Below are 25,674 nucleotides of genomic sequence, written 5' to 3' on the forward strand. Positions count from 1 at the left end.
TTTATCTTACTTTTAAATTCTGTAGAATTTGGTTGAGAGCTAGGTTCAAGTTAAATACTTCAAAGTGATTTATGTTTCTGTCAGACACCAAAATCACTAATGTAACTGCCACCTAGGGCCATTGAAGGATAAATTCTTTATTAAGTCTTTTCTTTTTCTTTTTTTTTTCAAATAAATTGAGATTACGGAGTAACTTGTGCTGATATATTTTTCAAGGAAGTTCTTTTGTTTTCGTTTAACTCACATTAGTTTTAATAAGACAACCTTCTTCATATTTTCTTTTTCATTTCAGTCTTTCAGATTTATGCTTTGTGTAGACAGGTATTTTATATTCCACACCAAGAGTAGAAAGTAGACTTTAACCTTGGTGGTTCCTGGTTTGTTTTCAAACACGGATTTTGGTTTTTGTCAACTCATGAGAGCATTTAAAAATATAAGAGCATTTTAATTATCTAGTTCTTTTAAAAAGGCGTTCAAAGGATAGTAGTAAGCTACTAATCAAATCTAAACAGGTATGATCTAAATGAATGCAGTGCAATAGATAGCTACACAGTACAATGAATATCTACTTAATGCAGTGCAATGGCTATCTCCTGAATGCAGTGCAATGGATATCTACTAAATGCAGAGCAATGGCTATCTCCTGAATGCAGTGCAATGGATATCTACTAAATGCAGAGCAATGGCTATCTCCTGAATGCAGTGCAATGGATATCTACTAAATGCAGAGCAATGGCTATCTCCTGAATGCAGTGCAATGGATATCTACTTAATGCAGAGCAATGGCTATCTCCTGAATGCAGTGCAATGGATATCTACTAAATGCAGTGCAATGGCTATCTCCTGAATGCAGTGCAATGGATAGCTACTAAATGCAGAGCAATGGCTATCTCCTGAATGCAGTGCAATGGATATCTACTAAATGCAGTGCAATGGCTATCTCCTGAATACAGTGCAATGGATCATATGTATTGAGATTTGGTTAGTAGCTTACTACTATCCTTTGAATGCCTTTAAAAAACTAGATAAATTAAATTGCTGTATCTGTCTTTAGTGGTTATCTCAGCTTCCCCTCTGTTGATGTGATTAAATACTTTGATAAAAGCAACTTAGAGGAGAAAAGGTTCTTGTTTTGTTAGTCACACCCAGAATCAATAGCAGAGAGAGATTTCATACACGCATTCTTGCCAGTGCTTAATTGGTTTTCTCTCTGTCATTTAGTTCAGGATTCAATTCACGCAATCAATCCAATTAATTACATATTTTCACAGACATAGGCACAGGCCAACCTCATCTAGACATTCTTAAAAGGTTCTAAATTTGGTCAAGGGAACAGAACTAATCTTCACAGTTTATTAAACTCAGTGTTTATTTTTTAAAATTTAGTATGCAAAATTATTTTCTACCCATCTTGTAGTATGTCCCCTCTCTTCTCTGTTCTAGGGCTTATACATTTTTCAAATGAAGCCATGGTTCTGTACTTTGTTCTTCTAAAGCGAAAGCTGAAACTGATTTATTTAATACAGGCAGCTAGACCAGGGTTAACTTATCAGTCTAGATTGACATTTGTACAAAGGTATCATTTCAGGCTTTCCGGGAGAAGACACAGGAGGTGGATTTCAACAAACTGAGAATTGATAAATCTACATGGAATGAAGGGATATTTGGGGAGTCTCTGAAAGATAGTACACTTTCCTTTATTTCCCATGCCAATGCGCTTTCCTAGTGCTGATGTTCAAAGTCTGGGATTTAGATTAAATAACTGTATAATACATAAAAACAAGTTCTCAAGCCAGGTTGTCTATACAGGTATTATTTTAAAGTCTTTATATATTTGAAATCGCATGTGTTAATTAAAGTATGATAGACCTATGTCAGTAAATGCAGATGTATGTGTCTGAAGGTGTGTTTGATTTCTAGTATTATTTTATAATTACTATTAAAGAAACTAATTTCTGTCAATGCACACTGTTAACTCAGAATTAAAGCCAGATTAAAGATTAGAAAAGATGAGCAACTTGAAAGGAATTTAAAAAAATAAGCAACAGGAAAACGAGACATCTGCCACCTGGGAAATGTAAGGGATTCTTGGTATCACTGAAAGCCACAGTAATTAGGCAGGCTGCCTTGCTATCAGTGTGGCCACGGAGAAATTTTGTATTTTGTGCATAGTAAAGCTGCATGATTTTCGAAGACATGCGGTAGAACAGAAAACAGTTGTTCGAAACACTAAATAAATTCCCTGTATTTATGCGGCATCACTAGCAATTTTTTTTATTGAGAAAAGAAAAAAAAACATAAACAAAAAACAAGTTTCCACCTCCTCCCAGCCTCCCATTTCCCTCCCCCTCCTCCCACCCTTCTCCCCCTCCTCCCACCCTTCTCCCCCTCCCCCCACTCCTCTCCCCCTCCCTCTCCAGTCCACAGAGCAATCCGGGTTCCCTGCCCTGTGGAAAGTCCTAGGTCCTCCCCCCTCCGTCCAGGTCTAGGAAGGTGAACATCCAAACTGGCTAGGCTTCCACAAAGCCAGCACATTAAGTAGGATCAAAACCCCGTGCCATTGTCCTTGGCGTCTCATCAGCCCTCATTGTTCGCCATGTTCAGAGAGTCCGGTTTTATCCCATGCTTTTTCGGTCACAGTCCAGCTGGCCTCATCACTAGCAATTTTAAAAAACCTGCAAGCTTGTTTAATGCAGGGGTGGTAGCCCACTTCTAACATGGTAGCATGTGGGAGACTGAGCAGGAGCTTTGTGACTTTGAGGCCAGACTGGGCTATGTTGCAGCGCACAATGCCTGTCTGTGTTCCATGCGCTACCATACAGTTTACAAGCTTCGGGCAAGGGGCTGGAGGCTGAAACACACAAACACACACAATCAGAGAGACAGAGACAAGGACCTCTAGTTACTGGTAAGAAATCCTTTCTTCAATAGCACCACGGAGGCTTATATACCCAACAGTCAGGTGGGCCAACAGGTGAAAACCTCATCCTCTGATCCTCAAGGCCAAGGCAACACGTGCTCGTGAAGCAGAGCTGGCAAACAACTTTGACACAGCTTTCAGTAACTCAGATCAGAAGGAAAGTAAAGATCTCTAGCAGGGAAAAGCAGCTGGAGGCCAGGATGCCAAATGGTCCCAACACTATATAATATGACCTCGCCTAATAACAATAATGGCAAAAATTCTGTGTGTTGATGTGAGATTTCCTTCTGTTTGCTGTGAATATCATTAGTTTATAAAGGAACTGCTTTGGGCCTATAGCAGAGCCATAGAACAGAGCTAGGCAGGAAAAACTAAACAGAATGTTGTGAAAAAAAGGAGGCAGAGAGAAGCCATGTAGCTCTGCTGGAGACAGACACCAGAATTTAAGCCAGTAAGCCACAGCCACGTGGCAATATACAGATTAATAGAGATGATTAAATTACTATTCAAGAGTTAGCCAATGAGAAGCTAAAGCTAATGAGCCAAACAGTGATTTAATTAATACAGTTTCTGTGTGAATATTTTGGGGCTGAGCAGCCAGGAACCAGCAAGTGGCTTCCTCCTGCAGCAATGTGTTTAGGGAAAAAAAATTCATGTTAGGAAAATGTATTCTTAATCCAGCCTTGCTAATAAATATATATCCTTTTGCTTGGTGTCTGCTTATTTTTAATGTATTGTTTGATACAAGAAATTGTAATATATCCCAGTCTGGTGTCAAACTCTGATTCCCTTACATGGATCATTCAAGTGCTAGGATTACAGGCATATGCCATTTTACCTATAGATATGTCTGTTAATATGTCAGAATGTGGCCTAGGAATGGAGTCATGTGAGGGAATCTTGAGTGCTTGTGAGCAAACCCCAAGAACACAAGAGTCACGTGATCTTGGTTCCTTCAGAACACAGACTTGTTCTTGGACCCAGCCTTTGTGCTCCTCCCAGGTGTAGTAGGTAGCAGTGCGCTCACTCCAGATTACCCCTATCGTTTGCTGACATCACTCACTTAAACCTTTAAACTATCATTAATAAGCCTCTATGGAAAAACACTTTTGCCACGTGCAGCTTGTCCTTGTGATTGTATACAGCATGAACTCCTGAGACCTTTATTCAGGTGACCTTTCTTAGCCCTCAGAATATAAGCGGTCTGGAGATCTGAGTAAGGTTGACTATTACACAAGACTTCAGTCTGCCTGATTTATCAGCACTATTCTCAAGGTCCAACTGCCTCTAGGATGGTGACATAAAACTCGTCTTTTAACCATGGAGTGAGAGGAAACACTGTTGTTGATTATCTAAAACTCTACAAAGAAAATGTGCATTTAAATAAAATGAATGCTACACACCAGCAAAATCTGGTAATGAAGAAAGGAAACAGACATACAACCAAAAGAAGTGTTTAAACTTTTCTCAAAATATTAGCAAGATTTGGGATTTAGTATACTGTAATGTATCTATCTCCTGAACATAGCCAAATGCTATTGTTTTGCTCATTATAAATCCATACAGATACACACTTGGCATTTTACTGCCACAAATATTGGATTAAATCACAGGTTTTATTCCACTAAACCCATTATTCTCATATAATTAATTGTAAGACAAAGAAAACAGAACTAGCAGATACGTGACTGGTGAAATAATTTTCTTTAACATATAATTCAAAGAGGAAAATTCTAGGAACTTTTGACTTAGGCTGTTTGAGATCACACCCTGTCTACAGAAGGTATGTCCTATGACTCCTGTTTGGCAACTCACGAAACAGCTACAGTTGTTGGCAGTTGAATATTTACAATGTGTTTTTGAGCTGGCTTTTATCAGGTGACTATTCTATTTCATGAAATCCAAATCTGCCACAATGCTCAACGTCCCTCTGGTTAAGTCATACTGTGTAAAACAGGCCAGGAAGGAAATGGCAAGAGAACAGAGCTCTCGGCTTTAAGGAATCAAGAGCTAGGTACTGATTGACTCTCGTCATTAGGAACGAACAGAGGATTGGACTAAAAAGAAACTGAGAAGTTTGTTGAAGGTCCTGGGTTTGAAATGAGGTATTGGGGGCAGTTGAACAATAATCAGAATTCACTGGAGAGGAAGAGGCTGGAGAATCTGTAAGGCTGGTCAGCCTGCCATTCCAGCTGAATTGGTAACTACCAGGTTCAGTTAGAGATCCTATCTCAAAATCTGAAGTGAAGAATAATTGACGAAGCCACACAACATCAGCCTCAGGCCACCAACCACATGTGCACAAAATGTGCCCACACACCAGTACACGATGCCACACACACACGCACACACATGTTGGGAAAAGTGAACCCCCAGATTCTGAATTTCCTGTAAACAACTTGTTTTCCTCTGCTCGGAGACTGCTTGCAGCTGCTCTGAGCACGAGACCCTCAAGAGTTCCTGATGGCAGGGGAGTGGTTTCTGGTGGGTTTGGCTGGGGCATGGCTATCAGTTAAGGATCCTTATATAAGCTGCCCCTGGACACAATAAAGGGGACATTCTTGGGGCATTTCTGTTTCAAGAATTTTGGCATCAAGGATGACCTATGTCTCTGTCTGTGTGTCATTCTGTGTTTCAATCTCCAGCCCCTTTCCCCAGTTCATGAACTGTATGGTAGCACAGGGAGCGCAGACGGGCGTGGTACACTACATACACACACAATGACAAAAATAAAAAAATGGAAAGAGAACATTAGATCCTATTCCCAGTGTGCAAAATCCCAGATTCATTTGCTCTTGAGAAATAAAGGTCTGACATATATGGTAATGAATTGCCTCCCTTTCCTCATTTTCAAGTCTCTTGTGAGGAGTTGTATCTAACGTCTTCACACCTCGATGGTCAGTCTCCTATTTCCAAAGGATGTGTTAATCCAGGGCTCTGCTGCAGTGCTGCTAATCTCATTCATTTCCTTGCTACAAAGATTTGGTAATTTTTTGAGCCTCAGTGATGTTTTATGCCTTACATAAAACTGTGTGCTAAGTGGGTAAAATAATGTCATCATTTACTTTTTTTTTTTTTTTTTTTTGGTTTTTCGAGACAGGGTTTCTCTGTGGCTTTGGAGCCTGTCCTGGCACTAGCTCTTGTAGACCAGGCTGGTCTCAAACTCACAGAGATCCGCCTGCCTCTGCCTCCCGAGTGCTGGGATTAAAGGCGTGTGCCACCACCGCCCGGCTAATGTCATCATTTATAGATGTGCCAAAAAGTGGTGCTCTTTGTTTTCTTGGTCTTAAGCTAATCTATTTGACAGTGTTATAAAGCAAATAAAACTTGAATGTTCCCAAATAAAATTTCCAAGTGTTATCTTTGTATTAAATATTGGCAAGTAGTTATTCTCACATAAAGAAACATCATCTTTAGCATGTATATTCATGGCATTAAGCAGATTTTTCATAAATGTTTCACATACCTTTCCTAAGAAAGAACATTTGAAGATGCCAAATGATGGCGTAAGGTCATTGGTTAATTAAATAAAGAAACTGCTTGCCCTGATAGGTTAAAACATAGGTGGGAGGAGTAAACAGAACAGAATGCTGGGAGGAAGAGGAAGTGAGCTCAGACTCCACAGCTCTCCTCTCGGGAGCAGACGCTTCAGAGAGACCCCATGCTCCCCGCTCCCGGGAAGATGCACGCAATGAAGCTCCGACCCAGGATGGACATAGGCTAGAATCTTCCCGTTAAGACCGGTGCTACACAGATGATAAGAAATGGGCTAGTCCAGGTGCGAGAGTTAGCCTAGAAGAGGCTAGATGGAAATGGGCCAAGCAGTGTTTAAAAGAATACAGTTTCCGTGTAATTATTTCTGGGCAAAAGCTAGCCGAGCAGGCGGCCGGGGTGCTGGAGACGCAGCCCCGCCGCTTCTTATTACTACAGCCAAATAGCCAAATGCTGGAGCTTTTAACAAAAAACAACAACAACAACAAAAAAAACTATAGATTTGAAATGAACATCTTTATCAGAATCTATGAATCAAATAATTTGAAAAATGCTAAATTATAACCATATACTTTATAAGCTGTGTATGCAAAATTAATGAGTATCCTTTTGTTGTTCAAGTTTTCCTATTTATTGAGAGTTTTCACACTCCATAAATAGTGTGGAAAATTAAAAATTCAAGTAAGAATCTTTTTTAAAAGACTTGTTGAGGTATCATAAGATCTGAATCTCGGAAAAGATATTTCCTCTGGTAGAAAATTAGGGTGATATTAGGGAATGCAGTCCACTGCTGTGAAAAGTCTAGTTTAGTAAACTGTTTTGCCACCCGATTTAAAAAAAACCTTCATTGGGTTGGTCTCCCATATCAAGGTAGCATCTGTTGTGGCTTTCTCACTGCAGTGCAAAGCTGGATAATTGTGGAAGGCCACGTGGTTCACAAATACTAAGACTTTTTTAAATAGAATTACTTTTGAGCTACATCACAATGAACACTATAAGGCACAGAAAGGCTTTGGGATTTTATCCTACATTATGAGCTCTAGACGAACTCTGTGCCAAAAGAAGCACAAGCTCAATTCAGAGCTATGGAGGTCACTATCAGCTCTAGTCCTTCATCGTCCACCCTCAGAACAAAACAAACAAACAAACAAAAAAAAAACAGCGATATCCAAAACCACCTTCAGTTCCCAGTCTTCCTTGAGTCCATGTCAACAGATGTTAACCAAGCATCCAGTATGTAGGATCTCTTCACATTTAAATGCTGGAAAGTGAACTGAGGGACTGAGTTCTCCTAGGCAGACACAACAGAGAGACCACTGACACAGGACATGCAAAGGATTTTAAAAATACAGAGCTAAGCTTACAATGTTGACAAGAGTTTTTTTTTTTTTTTCACCATGATATAACAGCCGACAGAGACAACTTTGGGAGAAGGGATGATTTTGGCTCAGAGCCCCAGAGGTCTCTACTCCTAGAGCCTGCCTCACTGCTCTGGTGCTTCCATGACACAGTGCATCATGAGAGAAGAGTACAGCTCGGAACACTTCTCACCTCCTGGCAGAAGCCCAGGAGCCAGGAGAATAAATACACTGATACCAGTGAGCATTCTTCTTTTTTCCGTTTTATTTACTCTGGATTCCCAACCTATTGGATAAATACCATTCATATTCAATGAATGAACACTCACTGCTTACAGGAATGATTAAGAGTTCAAAGTAGGCCTAGGTGATAGGGAAATCCTGTCTCAGAACCCGGGGAAAAAGTCCCACTTGTTTTAAGTAAATGACACATTACATGATATTGATGATTCCTCTTTGGTAAGGCCAATAAAATTCAGACGTTCTAAACAGACAATTTCCCATATTAAAATTCTAATTAAAAGTGCCCTGTCAAGTGACAGGGCAGCATTATCTTGTTGGTTTTTATTTTAGAAGAAAAGCCTGCCAAGGGTATAGAACAAGGGAACACGACCAGTTAGTTACGTTTTGTGTTCTTGGAATGAGTAGATGCAAGTAACAAGAGTAGCAAGAAGCCTCGGCTTCACTGCCAAGAAGTCAAGTTTAATTTGCTTTCTTTTCCCTTCTCTTCAACTGGCCCAAACACAAGTTCCACTGCAAATGCAACAACCAGCAAACACAGATGCCATCATAAATATATATTGCGCCAAGCAGGAAACCCTACATTGACGAACAACAGAGCTCCCCATGGCAACTGCAAGATACTCTGGGTAGCGTAAAGCCTTAAAGCTATATTATAAATAAAACGTATATATCTTTTAAAACTGAAAAGTAAGTTTGGGTTTAGTTGTTTTTTTTTTTTTAAACCACTGACATTTACTGTAACTTGGTGGATAATTTTTCTGTCTGGTTCATATTCTTAGCAGTTTGGGAAATTTCATAAATCTTTCACTCTGAATTTCTGCAAACCATAGCTGCTATCAAGGAGTTCCTGCTGTGCTTTAAACAAAATTTGTCATATTCAATTAAAAATAAACCCAACATACAACTCTCAAATGTTGCTAATTAAATTCACAGTCTGATAACCTCATTTTGAGTGTTGAGAAGTTTAACACTTCTTTGATATTCCTCACGACATCAGCTGGCATGGAGACAAATCAGCACACGTTAGAACCAGTATATGTCAGAGGAGAGGGAAATTGAAACAAGAGGCATTCTTACTTGGGGCATTTGCTCTAATCTGTAGAAAGCATGTGTACAAGATACCAGAGAAGGAAAACACTGTTTCAATAAGGAATCTGTACTCAGTGGATCATCCTGTAAGAAATATCATTTGCCCTCAAATGTTCCAACCTCAAATAAAAAAATTCCAGTTGTTACATGGTGCCATTTGCAAGAAAGATGAGGAACGAAGATTTTTTTTTTTTTTTTCAAAACTAGAACCAAGGCTCCTGACCATTGTAAATTTCTTACTTAGGTTTCAATTTTTTTTTGATGTTTATGAAATCTATTACAATGACTAGTACATATCAATGCATTTTAGCACTGCCTACTTCGACAGCTGGGAGAACTCAACAGTAGTGTCTCTATTAAAGGCCTTTATTCCTATGAATAATTTTTAAAACCAGTCCGCTTTAATATTTATTTTGTTCCAAGTAAATGTATGTATTACTTCTGCCTATACATTTCTTGTTCTTCTCATTGCTGTGATGAAAGCAAATTCAAAAAAGGGTTTTGTTTGTTTGTTTTACATTCATGCTTTAAAAAGGAATATTGCCCATCATGGCAAAGGCATGCCTGCAGGAACATAAGGTAACATTCCCAAACGATTAGAAAGCAGAGTTTGGGAAGGAGGTAGATGTTGCTTATGGGACCCCAAATCCTGTCCCCAGTGATCTACTTCTTCCAGGGTCATACTTCCTGTCCCCCGTGACCTACTTCCTCCAGGGACCTACTTCCTGTCCCCAGTGACCTACTTCCTCCAGGGACCTACTTCCTCCAAAGAAGCTCCATACTACAGGTTCCATAAACTTCTAAAACAGACCCTAGCTGAGCACCAGGTGTTCAAACACATGGGGGTATTCCAAACTTAAACTACAATACTATTTGGAAGGCTACAGGGACCAAATAAAAGCATTTTTAAATTTACTTTGTATAAGCATTTGGAAATGATTCCTAGTGGATTACAGGTTGATCTGCATCCAAAATGCAGATTTCCAGCATCAAAGATTATTCAGTGGCTATACCCTCAATTAATACAGTTACACTTATAAACCCATTGAACACACTAAGGATAAAGGATGCTGTATTGGTTAGACATATGCACTGCTTTATACAAGTTATTTAACTAATAATCATATGTTAAAATTAATGCTAAGTTTATTGAATCAGGCATTAAAAGTTGTAACTCTTGAACTTGAGTTGTTATTTATCTCACGTGGACAGACTAAGTGAATTGCTGAATCTAGAATAATTAATGAAAATATATCCATCAAATACACAACCACTTTAAGAACATTTCATGTTAAAAAGGAAGAATATATATCTATATCCATATATAAAATGATGTTTCACAATTATTCGAACATCTGGCATAATTTTGTATAAAAGCATGACCACCTTTTGCAGCTGAAAATAACAGCAGCCTAGCTTGTGGGTAATATAATTTAAAGAATTTAAAACTCTAGGTGGCACACTTCTACAGGCTTATGAAAGGAAAGGTGTAGAACTGAACATGAACGTTTTATTTTTGTTTCAAATCAATGACTGTTAAATTATACATTTAAACTAAGCAACTAACTTTAAGATTCATTAATATACCAATTACAAATACAATGCTATTAACCCAAGTTAATACCACAAAATATGCTATAGAGTAGTCAATGTTTCCTTGTGGAAAATTAAAGACTTTGAGTGATCAAGAATGGCAAACCCATAGCAGTTCTCTACCTCAAAATGAAAAAAAAAAGGAACTATTTCAACACATTTAACTGTACTACCTTCAAGTTTTTCTTTCTGATCTCTATAATAATGCTTTTGTGCAGACATTGCGGTCATATGGGGTATGCATCATTAACTGTGCTATTTTAAAATTATTCTGCATATTCATTAAAAACAATATCATAACTGCCAGGTGGCTGTGAGACACACCCACTGGTGATGCTGAGACTGCAGGGTACATTTGCAGTCCAGACTCTTGACTGCCTTTGGTGATCAACTGTTTGGTACCATGTAGAAGGTACTATTTGAAGCTCCTTTTAGTAAGGCATTTATATATGTGTATGTATGTGTATGTATGCATGTGTATCTTAAACATTTTTGGTGCCACTCTGACTCCCCAACTAAAATTTTTAATTTTAAAAATGATAGGCTTCTGTATTCTAGCAGTTTGCTGCAAGTCACTGAGAAGTTACCAAACAATGGGGCTGTACTGTCTCTCATCCTCTCTGACCTACTGAGAATGACAGGTAGGCCAATAACATGAAATTAGATCCAAATTCAGAAGTCATTTGAGCCCAACATTTGAAATCAGTGGTTCCTCATTACCTCTCTGGAGACCTTCAATTTAATTTCCAATTGATGTGGACAGCAGACACTGTTACCAAGTGGTTTCACAAGATGTTACCTTTTCATATAATTCTTACTCATTTGCCTAAAAGGTCCTTTTTTTGTGATTTCTTGCAATGTGCTTCTAATTTAGTTTTTCCCATATCAAAATCTATTATAAATCATAGAACACGACTAAAGAACTCAAGGTTCTTGCTTCCTGCTGTGTTCACTGTAATACAAAGCTTGCATCTTCTGTACCTCATGATGAATGACTACAGCTGGGTACAAAAAACTGCAAATAAGAAATATATTGATGTGTACTTATATACATATAGACAGATGCTTACATATGATCACCAATGCCTGCTTTATTAATGTCTAAGGTTAAGGATGCTATCAAAGACAATCAACATAATTAAAGTAGTTAAGACCAACTTCTGCGAAATTAAATAGCAATATACTTGCTTTTATAATATTTTTAAATTTAAAAAATACTCCAAGATATAAAAAACATATACCTCATTTATGTATGGTACTACCTAGGGTGGAAAGGTTTGTGGTGAAAAAGTTTGAGTTGAAATAAGAAGAAAATAAAAACAGAAAAAGAAAATATAATAAAATGAATATTAAATAAAAAAAAACTTTAAGAAGCAAAGAGCACAACACTAGGCTTCTGCTACTCTCCACTGCCCAAAAAAAGTCTAGTTTAACAATGGCTTTTCAATTTTAGTGGTTCTCGGGATTACCTTACAGATATGTTAAAACCTAAATTGCCAGGAATCAAACACATATTGAAGGGTGTTGAAAAACTTGATAAAGCGTTTGCCTAGTGTGTACAAGGTCAAGGCCCTGGATTTGATCTCCATCAAACTCCAAGTTAAAATCACATATAAACCATTGGACTGTATTTCCCATCTAGTAGGTCCAGGTAGGAGGGTTCCTTCTTCAATCTATCCATACGTACTTAAGAACCATCATTTAATGCCTCTTTAAACAGAATACATTTTGGAAGAGACTCCCCCTTGCAATTTCTTTTGCTAAGGAACAAAGTGAAGATATGAGGTTAGTTATTCTGGAAGTATATTTTACTAAGCTATATGTAAATGTGAATAGTGCATTTTCTTCTGTGTGATGGGCATTCAGTGCAGGGCCTTGCACATGCTAGGCCAACAATACAACAGAGCTGCATCCCGTCCTTTGTTTGTGAGAGGTCTTTGTTGCTCAGGCTGGCCTGGAACACAAAATTCTCCCACTTCCACTTCCAGAATGGTACTTTCCTAATTTGTTCATATATGTATTAATGCAGGTACCACGCAGGGAGGATATGATGAAAAAAAGACTGTCTCCCATTCATGGAGTCAGACAATGTACTGAGTGTTTAGATAATCACCCCAAATCATGAAGTTGTAAATGCTCCAATAGAAGGTACATAGTATATGGATCTGTTTAGGAGCTAACCATTTTATATTTCTATGAGCAATTTATGAAAGCCAGGTACTTAGTGCTTTCTGTTACATTTTATGTATCCTAGTAGGTGTCCAGCAGTATCTCACAGCACACCTTTAAGCTGCACATAACCAGTAAGAGGTATGTTAGACAACTGTACCAAGTTTTCTGTGAAGTGTCTAAACTCCTCTGCATGCTTCCTCCCTGCATTATTTCATAAGTTGTGAGAGTTCTTTATATATTGTGGACATAAGCATTTTGAGTTGCTGTTTACAAAGCTTTTGTTTATAGCTTCCATTATCATCCTATTTAATAGGGTCTTTTATAGAATGAGTTTTCAATTCTGACAATGTTCAACTAAAAAAAAGAACTTTGCTGTCACTTGGAAGGGTCTTAGCTTAACTCTTTCTCGACACTTCCTTCTTCATTTTCTCCTAAGTTTTATAGTCTCACATTTTAATGGCCCATAATGAATTAAATTGTTTATAAAGCAGGTTTTGGCACAGAAGTTTTTGCTGTTGCTTTTGTTGATCGTTTGACTGTTCCAGTGTATTTTTTATTTTAAGAAAAAAAAACTGTCCCAAGACAATTCCTCCATTGTCTTGAACACTACTGTCAAAAATCAAATTTCCATAGAGCTATTGGTCTGTGGTTATCTTATCCCACTGATGTACGTGTTTGGCACCCAAGGAAAGAGTCCTGTGGCGGCAGCTCTGCGTCTTAGTATACTGTATGACGATCCTTCAATTTCACTGTTCTCAAGTGCTTCTGTGCCTCTTCAGTGGCTGCTTCATACACTTTAGAATCACCGTGTCACCTGCAACACATGCGCAGTCTCGACAGAAATCACATGAAATCTATGGAACCACTCGGGAAAACTAGTGTTAGAATGCTGAGGCCTCCAATCCACAAAAACGTGTTTCCACTCATGTTTTATTAGTGCTAGCCATTTTTAGCAAGTAAATCTTGTTTTGTTTAACTAAAGAAAAGGTTTTATTTGGGGTACCGACCTTTGATCTGCGATCTTACTAAATTCATATATGAGTCCAGTAAATTCTTGGTGATTGTTTGGGATTTTGTTAAGGACAAACTTATTACTTGGAAATACATGCAGTTTTCTTCCTTCCTTTTCAGTGTAAAAGTCTTGCATTTCCTTTTCCTATGCTGATGTGGGGTTCCCTTCTGTATGCTGTGAATACCATTAGTTAATAAAGAAACTGTCTTAGGCCTGTGATAGGGTAGAGTAGAGCTAGGCATGGAAAACTAAACTGAATGCTGGAAAAAAGAAGGTGCTGCGAGGGAGAAGCCATGAAGCTGCCTCTGGAGACAGTTGCGCCAGAACCTTGCCAGTAGGTCATAAGCCTCATGGTAAAATATAAAATAATGGAAATGGGTTAATTCTAGCTGTAAGAGCTAGCTAACAACATGCTTCAGCTATTGGTCAAACAGGATTGCAAGTAATATAGTTTGTGTGATTATTTTGGGAGTCTGGGCGGTCGGGAACACGCACAAGGCTACAACACTATGTCATTCAGTGTTTAAATGTACAACACCTCATTGAAAAAAAACTTGTAAAAGACAGCGGTCTTTACTCCCAGTCTTACAGAGAAAATATTTAGTTTTCATCATTAAATTGCTGTAGATTCTATTCACAGAGTTGGAAAAGTTTCCTTTCGTTTCTGAGGTTTTATTTTAAACCATAAATGGGAACTGAAGCTTGTCAAATGCATTATATTGATTGAATATTTTTTTCTAGTACAAAATATATTGGTTTTCAAATACTGAATCAGGCTTACAATTCTGGTGTAATTTGTGCTAATATTCTGTATATGTACTTATAAAGTACTAATCTCTAATGTGTCAGAGACACTGAACATTAGGGTGCACAGGAGTGCAACTATTACAGAGCAGAGGGAGCTTATATAAAAGTCCGGATTCTAACTGCAATAATGGTACCAAAAGCCTGTATGTAAATTTTACAGAGAGGAAAAAAACATTGGATTTGTAAAATGTTAGGACTACACCTAAATTAACAGTTCTGCTACAATATCAATTTCTTGTCGACAATTCACTGTGGTTCTGTAGGAAGAATCTCTGCCCTATATTTCACAATTTCTGCTAAGTCTTCAAGTATCTTGAAATGAAATACTACTAAAGAAAATTAATTATAAGTATACAAAACAATGAATACGAATTTGGGGGAAGACAATTTTGCCTATAATATGAGGTTGACCAGGGGTGAGCAAGAAAACAGAGAGCATCAGAGGCTCAAAGGGAAAGAGCATGAAAGCACCTCTATCCTGAAATAGTTCTCACTGATTACGAATAATCTCCTCCCCCTCCCCGCCACACACACCCTCCCTCAAACAGGAAAACGCATTACCAGGCAGACACATACATAAGGCATAACAAACAACTGTGATCTGATCATTTATGACACTCCATTCTACCACAAACTACATTAATTTCTCTGAGCTTCAAATTTATAATATTTATTTTTATTTTGTACGTATGGGTGTTTTTGCAGGTATGTATGTATGCATGTATGCGTATTTCTGGTGCTCACGGGAGCCTGAAGGAGGTGCCAGATGCCATGGCAGTGGTTAGAGAGGACTGTGAGCTACATGTGGTACTGGGAACTGAACCTAAGTTCCCTACAAGAGTAATGAGAGCTCTTAACAGAGCCAACTCTCCAGTCCCCAAATTTCTTTCTTGAAATGAAGTTTAAGTTTCAAAATCACTCCTAAAATCCTAATTTTAGGAAAAGAAGCTAATTTGAGAATAACTGAACTACTGTTCATACACTAAGTCCATCCTTGAAATAGTTACTCATCGACAGTTTGACAATACGCTTTCAGCGCACAGCAGCACTGACCTCACATTTCTGTTTGTTTCTATCTTCTGTGCCCAGAAATGGATGTTCTTATGATTAAAGGTCAGAAGACAGCCCTTAAGGACAGGGAACCCTGATTGCTTTTCGGGCTGAGTGGGGGGACTTAATTGGGGGAGGGGGAGGGAAATGGGAGGCGGTGGCGGGGAAGAGACAGAAATCTTTAATAAATAAATAAATAAATTAAAAAAAAAGAAAAGAAAAGATCCTATCTGCTGGATGAGAATGCAAGGTGCTGACTGGCAATGAGATGCTTTTCTGTTATACGGAAGCGTCTTCTTGCTTTAAGACAGTCTATGTGAAGCAGCATTTTGGATGTGTCAAACCTAAGTCCCCGGGAGCAGTGGGCATATCAGGAACACCCACGGTTGGAGTCTCAAACAACTGAGTGGATGTTTCACGCACAATAGTAAGCACAGCAGTGGCTGCGGCCCGTGCTGGTCAGGCATGTGGCAGGGCAGCCCAACACTGTCTAACTTGTGCTCCCTCTCTGAAGCGGAACTGTCATTCTCTCACTTGCCATTCCACAGTTCTAAACAGCGTGGGAACTTGAGGCATTTTTCTGACATTCAAGAGCAGGAAAGGAGGCAAAAGCATCACTTCACCAACGTCACCTTTTCCATTGGAAGCAGGGCCTTTTCAGCAAGCTTCTGTTCATTTCACTGGCCTAACCTTGTCAGATCTCACACCTATCGCTGTTACCACACATCATCCGTGCCTAAATCCATGTAAACCACAAAACCTGAGCTTCTCAGTTGCATTAAGAGTCCAGATCATGTCCAGTGCTCAATAGCCATGACTAAGAGAGCCAGACAAGGCAGCAAATGCTTTCCATCCAGCAAAAGCCGTCTTACCTGACTGCTGACCATAAGGAGCAAACCAGCTCTGCTCCCTATGAGTTACGATACCTCCTCTGGATTCTCGTCTAATCCCGAGAAAAGGAAGTTCTGTCACTACCTGAACAAAGTAACTCACTGTAAATAAAGAACAGAGATCGTCAGTGCACCTAAGCAGAAACTTATAAACTACTACGATTAACAATGTACTTCAAAGTACTTGGCAGGAAGTTACTTTAAAAATGACTTTAAAAAATAAAAGGAAACCAAGGTAAGCAGCTAGAGGAAGAACTAAATTACTTACCACACAAATACAAGTGCAGAAGTAAATTCTTCTCCAGTGACTGGTGGGGAGGACAGTAGAGGGAGAAAAAGTAACGGGACAATGTGCAGGCACTAAGTTCTTTATGGCAAACATAAACGTTTCATAATGCTGGAAATGCAGGTAGTAGGTTTGTGTACACAGAAAGTAGATCTTCATGCTCACAGATCAGTAGTGGAAAATTGTCTTCACATGGACAGAGTTAGTTCACAGAAGATACCATGTTTCCATTCATGACCCATGAGAGAATAAAGTGAAAATACCTATAACACTGAAGTTTAGATGAAACATTAAAAATAATTTACTGGTACAAAGAATTATTAAGAGTTAAAACTGGCTGGTAATGAAGACAGTTGCTGATTTTCTGCACAAGCCCTAGTGACAGATGGTGAATACAGAGCCCTGAATAGACAGCTGCCGAGTACTTAGTGCTCAGTCTTCTCTAACCTATATGCGAAATGCTGCTGAAGGCAGAATAATGGCTATGGACCACACACACAAAAAAATAATAAGAAACTGTAGTAAGGAGGTGACTGTATATGAGAACTGTAATAATTTTATTCCTAAAGACAGTTTAGATTTTTCCCTTCACCCCCAAAACAAAGTAGTCCCAGTGATAACAGTATCTTTCACTGATATTTCTATGATCCTAAACATATTTTCTGTATTTCACAATATAAACACAATGTGTAAAAAGGCCCATTTTACCTTCAAAACATTTTATGGACAAAATGTATATATCAAAAAAATTTCAGAGATATTACCAACTTTAGAGAATGGCATAATTAAGCAAGACTTATTATTAGATCAAATTAACATAATAAACATTCACACAGGCCACAAAACCCAGTCTGTCACTATAAAACATTCAAAGTAACTTGTTTCTGCAAGCTATAAATTTTGTAAATTTATCAACACTAATGAGAACTTAGCTGACAAAAGAGCTCTATAATAGCATACTAATTACAATATAACAAAAGAAACCTGGATTTTCATGCATGAGTTTAATAAATCATGGTTTATTTTTAAGGTAAATGGGGGCAACAAGAAGACAGATATACAATCAATAGGTCTTGAATCTCTCTTCCATGGACTCCCTCCAACTCCCTGCTTATCAATACAAGGCAAGTTGAGGTTTATTTAAACACATTCTTTATAACTGACCTCTTCAAAGAAAATGAATGCAAACAGCACTTGGCATTTAGTAAATAAGTCACAGGCCAAGACGTTCAGCTGTACAGTTTTGAAATCTAATGTCAAAGAGTCTCTGCAACCTTAAGACTGAGTGATCTGCAATGTTTCCAACATGTCTTCAACTGCCTTAAGAGAGTATTTGGTTTCCTTCTTACTTCGACCTGCAAACTAATTAGAAAGAAAAAAAGGAATTCAATTAGTCTCAAAATCACTGCAAAGTTCAAACATCACACTCATCATTATATTTTATTGCTAATAAAAATATGATTACATCATCTGTGTGTAATCACATGTGTTTTTCAATACAACAAACCCAGAGTTTTACGGACATTTGCATTAAATATTTCACTGCATGTACTTGGGCAGTTTAAGCTGATTTTAATTAGTATGATAACCTATAAAGGCTTAGATTGGATTTGAAAACTACCCTAGATCCAGACTCTAAAGCATTTATGGACCACTGTATAACTTAAAGGAAGTTTAAGCCATACATACAGAGGCCAGCAGTTGCTATCTACTTGCCTACCATACAAACAGATGTTTGGAATGTCAAGCAAGTGCACAAACGGAAGGACTTTAACTAAGCTTTTCAAAGTAAAAGTGCACACACTTTAACATTATTTAGAATAGGTCACATTTTTAACGTCTCAGATTTGTTAGTTAACTGGATGATATGTTTCTTGTTTATTCAGATTACAATTTATAGTGAAAACCAAAAACAATATATTAAGTTCTAGGTTTGTGTATACAAAAGTAAATTCACAATACTTTAAATTTCAAAACTCATGGACTTAAATCACTGGGGAATCACTGCTTAATACCCCATGCTGATTTCAAAATGAGTTTTCTAACTGTGCTGACAGTCACTACTGTTTACATTAGCTTGATTAAACACAACAGATTTACCAGATAAATGATTGCTTCTATGAGGGAGGGGGAAGTCTATTCTACCTGTAGTCCTTACTTTCCCATGGTCAAAGGATTGATTAAAATGTGATATTAACAACATCTAGTAATTCTAACACATTTTCCAGCAACTACCTTATGACAGTAAGTAAAGTAATACTTGATTTACTATGTGTTTATTTCTTTCGTAATTTCTGAATCTGGCAAACTATTCATGACCTGTCTAGAAAGACGGGATGAGCACACAGGTAACAGGAGCACAGGCTTTGTGACTGTCACCTCCTCTGACCTGCCTACGCTCACGGCCTCTCCTCCAGCATTAGGTGCTGCAGCTTAGAGTCTACTTGGCAGAAGGGACAATTAGAGTGCATATTAGCAATGGTAACATTACAGTAGTAAACACAGGCACTCTGCCTTCCATAATGCAACATACAGCTTAAGGAAGGGAAGTGGGAAAAATAGCAGTTACGGCTATGAATTATGGCAACATCATATTTAAAACTTCGTGAAAATAATTTCTCTTAGCAATTAAAGATTATAGAGAAGGTACGCGCCTTGCCCTATCATCCAGTTGATAAATTTGCCTTTGTGGGATTTGTCAAGCACAGAAAGGCTTTTCTTTTACTGCTCATTCAGTATAAACAGGAATGGCTCTAAGCACAACATTTATGGACTGATTTTGATAAAAAGTCTTGACAGGTTGGGGGAAAGGGTATAAAACAATTATTCTAATTTATTATTCTATAATTATTCTAATTTTATCTTAAGAGCAAAGTGAAAATAAAAATTTTGGGACACCTTAGCATCTATTTTTAAATATAAGATTGCTAAATTTACATATAAATATACTTTCAAAAGTAAAAGCATGGTTCTTCAAAGTTAGCTGGTAAAAATACAGACATTAAGATAGTGTCACCACTACTGACAATCACTACAACTTAGGACAAACCAAGTTACCTCAAACGTATGTCAAAAGACATTTAAAAAGTTGCAAATATAAATCTATCATTCCAAGTTCTTCCTGACACACAATTATCTAGTCTATTCCAGAATTATATGGCAATTGAACTGATTAAGCCAGGATCTCATTTTTTCCTCAAATCATGATTTAATTTTCCATTTTCCAAAAGGGCAGTAATAGATCCAGTTGGATAGTCATAATAACATATGGATCTGAGACAGACAAATTTAACAGTATATACAGAAAGTGTTGGTCTGGAAAATTGTCAGCAGATTTACAAGAAACTTCCAGTGCACTAAACCAATGTCTGTTCTCCTCAACACACTACACCAATTAGTTAAAGAGCAAGCAGTGGCCACGTTTTGTTTTATTAAGAGGAAGCAAAGAAAAACTGCTGATAAAACCCCATTTTTTCAAATTTATAAATATGTAGAAAAACACTGCAGTGACAAATATATATTTTATGTTTTATACTTGTTTATATGTCTTGATACACGTTCCTAAATTCTCAAATGGCTCTTAAAGCTTTATCTAGATACAAGAATGTGGGTCTGGAAGTTCTACTTCTCAGATCATTCAGATCCTGTGTTTACCCCAGTTATACTCATGTGAGCAAACTATTCATGCCTGGCTTGTGGATCTTAATTAAAACAACAACGACAAAACTTACCAGAAAGAACATAGGAACAACCAAAAATAAAAGCCTCATTCTCAAATGTAGAGCCAGTGATGCATCCACTGTAACATCAGTGAAACACTGTCCTTGTGGATCACCCAGTAAGAGTGAGAAATTGGGCCAGATATAGGGATGTATACCTATGCTCTCAGTACTCTGGAAGCTGAGTCAGGAGGACTATGTGCTGGGTGGTGGTGGCGCATGACTTTAATCCCTGCAGTTGGGAGGTAGAGGCAGATAAATCTCTGTGATTTCGAGTCCAGTATGGTCTGCAGAGCTAGTTACAGGACAGTCAAGCCTATACACTGAGAAACTTCGTCTCAAAAACTACACACACACACAAAAATGTATTCATGTCATATCAAAAGTCAATTCCTGGGTAGCCATTTCTAATAAATCTAAATAATCATATATTCTACACAACTTCACCTTGTGTTGTTATATTGTTCCTATCTTTAAAACACATATACACACACATACAGAAGAGATTTGGGCTATGCCAACTACATTTACAGAAACACAGACTAGATATTTATGAGCATTCTGAGTCATAATAAGCTAACAGAATAATATTTCCTATGATATATAACATATATAAATAAAGAGTATTTTCAACAGTATAATTAGGAGGCAAAGAACATTTTTAATAGTCCCAAACTTCTCTAGCTAACGATTACTAAAACAACATTCTAACAAATGAACACAAGAGAAAAATCAGCCCTCAAATAACACATTTCAAAAACATCATTCACAAGCAATTTTCTAAACATTCCAATGAGATCCTGTGGCCAATGGCAGCAGGATCTGCAACAGAGAACCAGCTCTATATTGGAGCAATGAAGAGAAGAGATTCTAAGACCTTAATAAATCAAAAAAAAAAATTACCAACATTAGTCTCCCAAAGAGTAATACTTGAGTTGATGAATCTACAGATAGCCTAAAAAGGTTGGAAAGCGTCTTCAAACCTCCAAATCATAGGCACGTCAGAAAGCTCATGTAAATATGATTAAACGAATTCAACAATGTAGGACTTCAAACACGCAGCCAACACCTCTGGTTCCCAAGGCATAAACATTTCAAAACTCAAAGAAAATACTAAAATCTGAAAGCAAACACTGAATAGGACAGAAACATGGAACTAGAGGAAGAAACGATAGAAAGAAACTAAGATGGGACGAACTGCAAAAGAAAACAAACAGTCAACACCACAGGGCATCTCAAGCTTAGGGCAACACCTGAGAATCCCAGCCCTACAGAATTCTGTGGAGTCCAAGAAGACTGCAGCCAGCACATCCAAGCCAGGCCTATCTGTGACAAAGAGCAGACCCCCAGAGCAGTTACAAAGGAATGCTCTGTAACAAAGAGGGAAGACAGAAGAGACAAGTGAGGAAAGCTACCCCATCACAACCCCAACTCCATCCCATAGACACATCCTAACAGCCCAGGACCTCATTCCAATGTGGAAACAAGAAAAAGAAGGTGAACAAACTATCTTATTATGTTAAAAACAACAGAATGACAGAAAAAGGAGAAAGAAACCAAGTAAAGGGTAGGAAGGGAAGAAGCAATGTATTTATAATTGAAGTCTCGAAAGAGAAGATTGGAGCAAAGAGGATAGAAATCGTAACTCTAAAAGTGTTCTTTCTCAAGTAACAGGGCTGACTGCTGTAAACAAGGGGTCTGTGCACTTAGAAATACTGACCCCAAAACAATCAACAAAATATACCACAGACCTCCGAATTTAAAGATAAAGAAAAAATTACTTTGGGCAACCAAGCAAAAACCTAAATCATTTATGAAAGAAAGTTGGAGTGGCATTAGGTTTCTGGACAACATTCTATCCATAAGCCACTGGGAAAATACAGTTCAAACACGTAGTAATGTAAGCCAAAAAGACCATAAACTGCCAAACTGTCCTATAAATACAAATGTGGTTTAAAAAAAAAAAAAAAAAAGCAAGCAGGTAGTTTTCTCATGGACAAATTTCCCAAGAAAAAAAATTCCAAAAAAAAAAAAAAAAGGGAAAATTCCCTAGAAATGAGCTGCAGAAAATTAACAACTAGAGAAATTGGATATGTGCTCTGAAGTGCACACGGACAATGCAAGCTTTAATAGGAGGTCCAGTTAGTTCACCATGAAGCCTTTCTTTTGCCTTTTATTATTTCCTGACATACTATCAATGCAAATGAATTCTCACATCCAATATGCTTCTAAACTGCATCCTCTGGTTTAACTTCTGGGCTTTATAATTTCTTCATATTTAATAAATGATATTTACAAATTAAAGGTTAATTATATCATTAAACTAAGAGATTGTTTTGTGGGGGAAGGTCAGAAAGGAAGTATGTGATACAGGTCCAAGGCAGTAAAAACAACTTCCAATAACAGACGTTTGCCTTTGTATTTACAGAGACCAAAGTGACAAAGAAAGACATCAAGCAACCTACACACCAAAATTGTCAATACTGACCTGATAAGCCCTGTTTATTTGATTAGCAGCCCAACTGGCATATTTGATGTTGTCCTTTTTCATTTTTGCACTTGCTTTTGGATTAGAAGCAATATGACTTGCAGACTAAAAACAAAAAAGAAACATCAAAAACAAAATTCTTTTCTAGCTATGATAATAAAAACATGCAAGAGTCATAGCTGTAGATAGTTGATAACACATTTTAAAATACTGAAGCAAAACAATTTTAAAATGAAAATAATATTGAATAAAAATAATGCTCAAAAATTAAAATATAATTTAAAATGGAGCATAATCCAAAATAACTAGACAAAGGACATTTTAAAGTATATCTAATATTATTTAACTATATATCTACAACAGCTCTTAAAGATAAAATCTCTAACACTGTGGAAGTGTACTTTATAAACCAAAGCATTTTACTTAGGATATTATTATTTCTTGCTACTTAAAAATATTAAATCTCCAATATCAGATTATCAAATATTAACAGAAAGAACTTCAAAAACAATTTAGCAAAACTTCCTATATTAAAAGGTGAAAATATATTAAGGCCAATAGAAATAATCTAGCTTGGGAAAAACAAGTTAAAGATCTCTGATCTAAGGAGGACACTCCTCTCTGATCACCTTGTCATCCCAGTGCAATCGTACACTACAAGCCTGCCTTTAAAACTATGTAATTTAATGAGAGATTCTTAGTCTAATATCTGCAAAATAACCTATAAACCTTCAAAACAACAGGTTGGATTTAAAATATATCTTTATACTTCTGGGAAGAGGAAGGTTGAACTTTGGTTGTATTCCTAAATACACCTTATTCTTATAAGGATCTGCCTATGAAACTCAGGAAAGGCTAAGTTTTCTTTTAAGGTCTCCTCATAGTCTTTGAACTCTCTCCTCTGAAGTCAGTGGGTTATCTGTATTCTTGCGGCAAATTTTTTATATGAAATCCAGGTAATGCAGTGGTTGAATAAAAACCAAATGCCGGGGCTGGAATCCCATCTTAAAATAGGAACTGTATGGTGTGTGTATCTCAGTTGCAGCATTTATGAATTTCAGGTAGCAATTAGAGTATGTACTTAAACAGCTGATGTGAAATGAAAACCAGCACTCAGCAATGTCCTGTACAAGCAAGGAATTCTTAGTAAAAGCTGTCATGCAGCTTTAAAGATGGCCATTATTTCTTAGACACTGCCAACACCGGTGCATCTCCAAGCCACTGTAATTGTTTCTGGTAGAATCAAAGAAAAATTTCTTTAAATTCTTTGAGGTAAACTTTAATCACATTTTGTTCCTGAAAATTATGTCATTTGTTTCTTATCACTATATTTTCAACCAATTATCTTTCACTGGCTTCAACAAAAATGGCATTCATCAAGAGTCAATAAAAAGAGACTAGTATAATATTGACAACTCTAATTGGATTCAGTAGATTTTTAAAAAAGCACATGAATCTGAGAAGGAAAAATGGGGGGAGGATATTGAAGGAGTAGAAGGTGAATTTTATAAAAAAATATTCAAGTTTGAAATTCTGAAATGATAAACTTTCAAAACAAAGGAAAAACAAAAGGTAAATTACAATGTCAAAGAACAAGGGAACCTGTCAGTTTCCCTGGCCTTTCTGACTGCAAACAGGTACCAGTCTTAACGATATTCTAAAGCTCCACAAAATATCCTGCTTCTTATAGTTCTTGTTAAACATTTTTATGGTCTTAATTGGCCATGCTAACTGATAACTATGTAATTTCACAAATAATTTTCAAACAGTTTTTCTATATCTTTAAAATATTTAAAATTTGATATACTATAGAGTTTTCTTCTAATACTTTTTATTGGCGTAGGTTAAAATGTCTTTTATATTTATAATTAGGAAAGAAGTACAGTAACACTGGGTACACACCCAAAAATATCAAACAAATGAACAATATATATTATGCTTTAGTACCTAACACTGTTCCATTCTGATATGGCGAGCACATCTCAGATGGAATGTCACAGAGCAAAGAAGTACACACCGTCACAGGGAAAGCTGCTCTGCAGCCTCCTGCTCATAATCAACTCTGCTCATCAACACAACAAGAAAGCACGCAGGGGAGACCGGGAGGCTGAGATGCCAGACTCTCTAGAGTAACGCTGAACACGCACACCAACTTACCATGTAAAGCCCAAACAGAGCTCTCATGTTTCGGTTGTTGAGTTTCAGTGCCTGTGCAAAATACTTTCTTGAAAGCTCAAGGTTTTCAAGTCCACCTTGGGTGTATTTGACCTGTTAAAAGTTACAGATTGCTGAAACCTGTTTATTTTACTGTTTTGAAATGTAACATGCTTCATCATAGATAGGCATTAAGTAATGAGGACAGATATTCCATAAACAAATGCAGCATGCTAACAGAATTCACTGTAAGGTCGTTAATCTAAAGTTTAAAACACACACTTGCCCTTGCCAAACTATTCTCTGCTATGAACATAGGATCAGAGTAGCTATAATAAAAAATATTGCCACACTAAAAAAGTATAGCACACTTTTCATTTCAATGGTCTTGCTGAGGCACA

General features: G+C 37.3%; 1 protein-coding gene across 1 annotated transcript in view; it reads right to left on the reverse strand.

Annotated features, from left to right (window-relative positions):
• Nucleotides 1–17,911: 17,911 nt before the first annotated feature.
• Nucleotides 17,912–25,674, reverse strand: part of Emc2 (ER membrane protein complex subunit 2) — a 33,217-nt gene continuing 25,454 nt past the window's right edge. Inside the window, exons 9-11 of the mRNA XM_041637605.1 lie at nt 25,277–25,387; nt 23,120–23,224; nt 17,912–18,274 (exon numbers count right to left, since the gene is read on the reverse strand). Coding sequence (XP_041493539.1) covers nt 18,188–18,274; nt 23,120–23,224; nt 25,277–25,387 — 303 coding nt within the window. The 3' untranslated portion in view covers nt 17,912–18,187. The remainder of the gene's footprint in view (nt 18,275–23,119; nt 23,225–25,276; nt 25,388–25,674) is intronic.

Source organism: Microtus oregoni, unplaced genomic scaffold (genome assembly GCF_018167655.1).
Source record: "Microtus oregoni isolate MIOR12 unplaced genomic scaffold, Mior012 000053F_ref0000044, whole genome shotgun sequence".
Classification (NCBI taxonomy): Eukaryota; Metazoa; Chordata; class Mammalia; order Rodentia; family Cricetidae; genus Microtus; species Microtus oregoni.